The 8,053-nt window shown below is 38.8% G+C and overlaps 1 protein-coding gene across 2 annotated transcripts; it reads right to left on the bottom strand.

The window, feature by feature from the left end:
• Positions 1–2,275: 2,275 nt before the first annotated feature.
• Positions 2,276–5,911, bottom strand: LOC131542775 (skin secretory protein xP2-like). Of its 2 annotated transcripts, none has more exons than XM_058779767.1 (5): positions 5,455–5,911; positions 3,205–4,678; positions 2,924–3,046; positions 2,634–2,758; positions 2,276–2,409 (listed from the first exon to the last, which is right to left on the bottom strand). In XM_058779767.1, exons 2-4 carry the CDS (start codon positions 4,348–4,350, stop codon positions 2,651–2,653), a joined length of 1,377 nt encoding a protein of 458 aa, XP_058635750.1. In that variant the 5' UTR covers positions 4,351–4,678; positions 5,455–5,911; the 3' UTR covers positions 2,276–2,409; positions 2,634–2,650. The 2 variants fall into 2 exon arrangements, with proteins under 2 accessions (XP_058635750.1, XP_058635749.1); XM_058779766.1 differs by lacking the exon at positions 5,455–5,911 and adding an exon at positions 5,397–5,442.
• Between the last annotated feature and the right edge of the window lie 2,142 nt (positions 5,912–8,053).

Genomic DNA, 8,053 nt, shown 5'->3' with positions numbered 1-8,053 from the left:
CATTGGGAACCAAAACTGTTTAATTACCAACATACTAAAAAATATATTCTATTTGTGGTCAACACAAGAAAGATACATGTTGATGAGAGATCAACTATCCCTTAATTCACATGGCCATTGTTATCATTAAATCCTTTTGATAATGTCACTGAAATGAATCATAACACAGCAGCAACCTTTGTCATTATCGCCCTAGCAATAGCAAGGAATCATGCAAGCATGTAGAACCACACTGGAACAAATCTTCTCAGCACAGGTCTGAATGGGATAATGCAATCCGTTTCTTAATGTTTTACATGCGTTACGTATATACACAGCTACATTTGAAATGCAGAGGTAAATGGAAATCTGATTGTGACAGTGCACAGTCTTTCAGCGAAACATTCCCTCAAGAAGGAACACATCAAATATGCAGAGCAAAATGTGCAGTTTCTTTTAATCTGTTAATATTTTGTGAGTAGCTGGCCTGTTTTTATATCAAAACTAAAAGGCCTTGTGGAAGAAATCTTAACCATGAAAGCTGTTGTTCATCTCTCACTGTCAGGGCAATAGCTCGCTTTAAGAGTCATTTACTAAATTATGTTACATTCTCATTCATCTTTGCCTCAGCCAGCCACACTTAGTTTGATAAAGGTGCAATCCACTTGAAGTATGTATAATTTCCTGTAATGGAACAATAATGGAAGAAGTGCTCATTCACTTCAAAGAGTCGGTTATCATTGCCTTTCATAATGTTAACTGAGATCATGCACATGTTATGGGAGGTTTGTAAGTTATTCAGGTTGACTCTCTTTTGCATATTATTTGTATGCACAGAGCTTCTCTTATGATATTTTACTACAACATGCACTCATACCATGAATATTTAAATGCAGCGACATAAATATATAAGATGCATTTTCTCATATAGACACTTACTCCATTCCTATAATTGTTTTTCAATTTAACATAAATGGATTTTAAATTCTATGATCATAGAATCATCATACAATTTCATAGAATATTAAAACACGGAATCTAATTATTAATTTATTGTATAATTATTTTCCACTTAATACTGAACATACTGCAGTGAACTTTAAGAAACTGCCGCTCAAGTGCAGTTTATTTTGCTGTGTAATTTGTTAGAGTGGTGATCCATTCCTGTCATGACAGCAAGAAGAATAATTACAGTTACAATGAGTCACTTTGGAGAATTGCTTGAGCCTTAAGTACATCCACCTGTCTTTTGAGTGGCAAGAGTACATGCTGTGATCCAGATGAAGTAAATGAGAACCGAAGATAACAAATTAGCTCCACATTCCTGATACAATACTGTGTAATCAACATAAAAAATGTGACCGCAGCAAAAATGCTAATTTAATTTGAGAAAACAATCATGTTGATTCTCCTCAGCTCATGTAGTGAAACATGTATCAATTTTAGTCTTTAATAACCTCCCAAAAGTTTTGTAGAATTGTTGACACTGTGAAATCAGTCTTAAGAGAGATAAGAACAGGAGCGGGGAGCAATGACTCACTCCTGCTGAGGTAAAAACTGCGGAAATTGCATGTTAATAAAGGGCCCAATGAGACAGAAGTCTAATAGTGTAGTGAGGTCCAAAAGAATGAATCAGCTAGTTATAGATCTGAACTAGACAGGTTATATGAACCATGAACTAGACATGTTTTCTGGTAGTAACAGGAAAGAGTCCAGGAGCTGATTTGGTGGGCACCTTTGGATTATATGCGTTTTTAAAATGTTTGTATGTTATATCTTGAACTGGTTTATTTTGTCTAAATATACAGTATTAAATCCAAAAAGTTTTTTTTTCTTTTATGAGTTGTTTATTTCTCATAACATTTGATGGAACAGAATCTTTATGTTTTTATGAACTAACACAATACTGTTGGGTGAAATATGCCATAATGTAATTACTTTCAATTTGCAAGTGATGCGTAAAATGAATTTGGGAATTTGATAAAGAGGGCATTGAGTATATCAGAAAACCAGTGGTCTATATCATCTACACTGAATCACACACCATGATAGAAAATAAATTGCCCATTCATTTAACCAACTGTTATTTTATTTTTGCTTGTTATTTCTTTGCCACCTTTATGGAGGACTAAGAGTGACATTTAAAAAATAAAATGACAATTTCATTTTATTTGATTTATTTATACAATTTATGATTTAACATAATGGAAATAAATTAGTATAAAATAAATTAATAGATATTTAAAAATTTGTAAATTTACTTTTTTTTTTCTTTCTTTACATTTGTCATGAGAGTTAAAAACCGCTATTGGCTGATCTCATGAAAAATATAACACTTTTATGAAGTGGAGATTTTGTGGGTGAATTGATGTTATCCTTAGGCATGCTCCGCTTTTTATGTGGACGTCGTTGACATAGATGTACATTGTCCTGTTAAGGAAACAGACAAAATCAGGTTTAATGAGTTGGAAGGGGGTAGAAGACATAATACTTATACTGTTTTAACATGAGGGTCTATGAATTGAAAAGTGTGTGATACTCAACACAGATTCAAGTAGGCCTATATATTGAATTTCAAATAGAAAACAGTAGCTTAGTTGAAGACAGTCTTTCATTTTTTTTAAAAGTAAAACTGAGAAACAGGAGGGACAAACCTTTGGTCATGCGCTCTTTAGGCACTGCCTCTACTCAAAGTGTGCTGGGAACTAGCAGAGGCTTTGGGGTCTTTTCTCACACATAGTTTTTTGTGTGGAGAAGGCTGAACCACATCTACGTTGTCCTGTTGAAATAACCGACATCATCATGTAATGCATTGGCATGAAAGATTTGCAGACAAAATCAAAAGACATATCACTACATATTGTTAAATAAAGTGCCAAGGATTTTAAATAGATTTTTTTTGAATAAATCTGAAAAGTAAAAGTAACAGATGGGAGGGATTTACCGCATCTTCAGTGGTCCATGGGCACAGTCTCTTCAGAGTGTGCTGGGAACTTGGAGAGGCCATGGGACCTTTTTCCACACACCATTTTTTAAGTGAAGGTGGCTGATCCACATCTACACCGTCCTGTTGAAAGAACAGACATCATAATTTAATGCACAAGCAGTTTTAATGAGTGCCTCTTAGACCAAATGTAAAAACATATAACTTCTACTGAAATTTAAAACTAAAAACATTTTCTGAATAAATCTGAAAAGTAAAAATGAGAGATAGGAGGGACTTACCAAAGCTCCAGTGCTCCATGGGCAAAGCCTTTTGCAAGGTACTCCCCGTTGGGGTCCAGTGGGTTTGGGTGCTCTCTTAAGGGACCTGATGGGCACAGCTGTTTCCCAAGGGGACTTGTTGGGCCCAAGTGTTCCTTTAGGGGACCTGGCTGGAGCAGGTGATTCCTTGGGAGATGCAGTGGGCACAGGTTCCCCCTCAGGGGACTTGGTCGGAGCAGTAGCTTCCTCTGAGGAGGTGGCAGGTACAGGTGCTCCCTCAGGAGACCTGACCGGAAAAGGTGTTCCCTCAGGGCATGCGGAGCAAACAGGTGTTCTTTCATGAGACCTGTCCGAAGCACGTGTTTCTTTGGGGAATGAGGAACAAACAGGTGCTCCTTCGGGTGACCTAACAGGATCAGGTGCTTCCTCAGAGGACACAGTGGGAACAGGTACTCCCACAGGGAAAGCGGAGGGAACAGGTACTCCTTTTGGGGCCCTGGCTGGTGCAGGTGGTCCCTTTGGAGGCCTTAAGGGCAAAGGTGTTAAAATGACATCCCTTGTCAGATACAGCCTCATATTTTTAGGGATTGTTACTTTTCTCCTCAGTAGGGCCTTGGCTGAAGCAGGTGCTTCCTCGGAGGATGGAGCAGAAACAGGTGCTCCCTCAGGGGTCCTGGCCAGAGTAGGTGCTTCCTCGGGGGACGCAGTGAGCACAGGTGCTGCTCCCTCAGGGGTCCTGGCCAGAGCAGGTGCTTCCACGGGGGTCGCAGTGAGCACAGGTGCTTCCTCAGGGGACGCAGTGAGCACAGGTGCTGCTCCCTCAGGGGTCCTGGCCAGAGCAGGTGCATCCTCGGGGGACGCAGTGAGCACAGGTGCTCCCTCAGGGGTCTTGGCCAGAGCAGGTGCTTCCTCGGGGGATGCAGTTAGCACGGGTGCTTCCTCAGGGGACGCAGTGAGCACAGGTGCTGCTCCCTCAGGGGTCCTGGCCAGAGCAGGTGCATCCATGGGGGACGCAGTGAGCACAGGTGCTGCTCCCTCAGGGGTCCTGGCCAGAGCAGGTGCATCCTCGGGGTACGCAGTGTGCACAGGTGCTCCCTCAGGGGTCCTGGCCAGAGCAGGTGCTTCCTCGGGGGATGCAGTTAGCACGGGTGCTCCCTCAGGAGTCATGGCCAGAGCAGGCGCTTCCTCCTGGAATGCAGTGGGCACAGGTGCTTCCTCCACTATTCCCCACCAGTGGCCCGAAGAGAAGCTCACACTCACCCTTTTCAGATGAGGAGCGTAAACGGTCTTCAACCTCCATTACCGCCCACCAACGCCCTGCGAGGAGCGCTATAATGAGCTCAATGTGCTCATCAATGGGGATGAAGGGTTCTGTAGGCATGGCTGACATGCTTAGATTCTTGGATAAGTGATGATGGTATCCAAAACAAGGTTATCCAAAACAAGGTGTATAATTTTGAACAGTTGTCTGCAACAGTGAACTATCTGTGACACTCTGTAAGAGAAAGAAAAAGGGAAGAAATGAGTTGAGTAAACACATGAAAGCCTAAATGCTGGTTGATTTAGTTTACTAATATTCTTTTTTTTCTTCTTTCTTTTATTTGTTTATTATTAGGCCTATTGTTTTTACAATAGGCACACATCCAGTGGCGGTCTGTCAGAGGAGGCAAAAAAGCCTAAGAGCCTACTTAAAAATGTGTAAACTGATGAAGTTAACTTGTGTTGTAATCAGTTTATCTAATAATCTGCAGATGCATGTGAAAGTATGTAGTTTTTTCTAATACACGGTTTTCCATAGCCATTTTTGTTTATTATTCTTAATATTGTTGTTGTTATATTTTAAACATAACAAAGTAAGTAAGGCTACTGCATGCACAATTAGACAGTTATAGATTTCTGGAAAAGGCCTCGACTAATTAAACTGCAAAGTTGTATTGGTGACCGGTGTTGTATTGGTGATAACGTATTATTAATCAGTTAAGATGTCGGGGGATATCACTTGTGTAGTGGAACATAACTGTCAGCAAATATATACAATTCAGACCCGATCATTGTTGATTTATGTATTAGCAAACTTCAAACGGACTATGAATGCGTATGTATTTTCTCATTGTACCGTACACACGAGACAATAATAATTTCCCCCTGCTTAAACTGTCACGAAACATATTGATTAATATGATCCTCAAATCCAAGGTGAAGGGTGTACTCACAATCAATCGCCGACTCGCTACAAATTGCAATCTAGTTTGGCCTCGCATTTTAACTCACCGAACGTTCTAAAGAATGTCGCGTCATAATGGCCCGCCGACGTCACGGCAGTCTTGTTATTTTTCAAACAGTTCAAATGCATTTGAATTAAAAATGCGTATTGACCCAAGAAGATAGATCTCAAATACACTTTTCAAGCAAAACATTTCACAGGAAGAGGTCCTGGATCATGCGGGGTTGGTCCGGCAATCTGGCATAGTATATAATTGTATTTATTTAGGCCAATTTTTTTTTTCCCCTCTGTCATTCATGCAGGGACAGCGGCCCTTGGTTTTTTATTGCATTGCTTCAACTCTGGAAATATGTAGAAATATTACGAAGTCTATAAAAAGGGCGTTAACAGAGGCCAGAGATGGGATTAAATATTTATTAAAATAGTGTTTAAGCGTCCCTGCTTTGTTTACAGCGGTAACCAAGGAAATGCTATATAGGCCTATCGCTGCTGTAGCCTACTTAAGCCCCACCTACTGGCAGAGAGTGAATTTAAATTTTTAGCATAATTTCAGAAAGCAAACGTCAGACCATTCTGTTTGCTTGAAACTGTTCGATTGAATTAATAATAATAAACAAAAAGAAAAAGAAAGAAAAAATGCTCATGCCTCTTTCTTTGGATTGTGATTAAAATGCAGTGGTTGCCTCTCATTTCAAACGGCTACAGATTTTCAAATAGGCCAGTTCAGCCTGACCAGAGTAGATGCACACAAAACAGTACACTTTTAACATTTGATATTTCTAATGATTTCTAATGAAAAAATATTCTAAAAAAATGAAGAGGACAAAACATTTATGTCATTTGGTCATGTTCACATAGGCTATTAGCATTTAGAAGTTTATAAATGTTTAAATACAAGAACATCCTATTCCCTACATCAACTATTCAATTCTATATTCAGTGCCATCAAGCTTTTTCAAACAGAAGGGGTAAATGTTTATCTGCATTGAGATGTAAAGTGCCAGCAAAACAACTGATATTAATATTAAGAGAGAACAAGTGAATTATAAGTCCTCTGGTTGTGTAATGTCTCTGTGTTCTTTTTGTTATTTGATTTTTTCATGTAAAGGAGCTTCTTAATAATAATAGGAGGATAATGTACCTTGAATTTAATAAAAAGTATGCTTTAGAATAAAGTTTTGCCAGGGTATAAACATCAAATGAGATCAGTACCTGAGTTTTGCAGTCCTTGACAGTTTTTTTGACTTCTCCTCATGGCTAGAAGGTGGTTGTCGACTTTGACGCAGATGATGCAGAAAGACGACAAAGATGAAAACAACAGTTTAGACCTCCTAAACATTTGCAAGTAATGAAAAAGTCTAAGCTTACAAAACACCATTGTGCTTGAAGATTAGATTAATCTTTGCTCAGTTATATCAGTATTAGATACTTCCAATAAGGAGCAACATTCATGTAATTGGTCATTTAAAATTTACCCACCAATCCTTTCATGTCTAAAAACCTTGTAAAGGTTGAATTTGCAAATTGGAGTATCACGATGCAAGAAGTGGGCAAGTAAGATAGCAATTTCTCCCTCAGCTGCTTTGAGCGTGGTTAAATGTTCCTTTAATAAATGACCAAAGCAAGATCAGTTCTCGTAGATCAAAATTCCATTGCAGGTGAAGTCAATTTATCTTTAGGAAAAGACATTCATGCTATTTTTGCACTGTATAGCTACACCACCAAAAGAATTTGACGCAAACCCCCAGACGTGTTTCTCTTTTTTCTCACATAGGCCTATAACATGATAGGCTAACTCAAATCAACATTGTCTACATATTAGGCAACTTTAATTGTTTAATTTAGGCTATCTGTGTAATAATAAGTGAGGTAACACTAGCATATTAATGAGTAACAGAATGTACAAATTTATTTTTTTAATCTTAATCTAAGTGATCTGTGTGAATGGCTCCTTACTTGATTCACCTGGGTACATATAGCCTACTAGGAAGATTTGAAAAAAAAAAAAAAATTCTAATAACTGCTGTGCATTTCACAATGGTCTGATGTGTCTATTGCATTTTTTTTTTCTGTCTACCCGAAACCAGATAATACTAGCCTACATTTTATATTGTTTATAAAATACTTGCATTGGACCTGGACATGACAGAATAATCTCACTCACTGGTTGTGATCAGACAGGTTAAGCCATACTCAATTACCACAGATATGTTAAATTTCATGTTTATGCTCTGCTTTCTTGCAATTCAATTGCATTTCCTCAGCTCTATGTTTCCATGGTACAGAGGCAAATGATTAGGTGCAGATGTGAATAATTTCTAGCATTAGTGTTTCTCAGTCTGCACACATTCAGTGCCTGTTGAGGGTGCATTAAATGTATCCATGGAGACAAATGCAACAGGTGCAAATCCCTTGTTTGTGTGAGCTGAGAGATCTTCCTGAACATCCTCTGCTGATTTGGCTTTGTTGGAATTGTCTTGAAATTGTTCTTTTAATAGCAAGCCCTTGCAAGAGGCCTCTAATACTAAGCGGGCTGAAACAGTGATCGCTGAAAGAAGAACTCCACCAGTGGGTTGAGAGTGGTTTTAATTCATTTTAATTTACATTTGAGAAGGGTAGAGTGCAAAACACAAAGACTCAGGTGAA

The sequence above is a fragment of the Onychostoma macrolepis genome, chromosome 06, assembly GCF_012432095.1.
Source record: "Onychostoma macrolepis isolate SWU-2019 chromosome 06, ASM1243209v1, whole genome shotgun sequence".
NCBI lineage: Eukaryota > Metazoa > Chordata > Actinopteri > Cypriniformes > Cyprinidae > Onychostoma > Onychostoma macrolepis.
This window is presented reverse-complemented; position numbering and strand designations above follow the sequence as displayed.

Bases quoted from the DNA above. Each gene is read 5' to 3' on its own strand.
- LOC131542775 (XM_058779767.1), bottom strand. From the start codon at position 4,350: ATGACTCCTGAGGGAGCACCCGTGCTAACTGCATCCCCCGAGGAAGCA. The intron at 3,047-3,204 runs GTAAGTCCCTCC...TTCTTTCAACAG, and splicing joins CATGGAGCACTGGAGCTTTG to GACGGTGTAGATGTGGATCA. The intron at 2,759-2,923 runs GTAAATCCCTCC...TTATTTCAACAG, and splicing joins CATGGACCACTGAAGATGCG to GACAACGTAGATGTGGTTCA.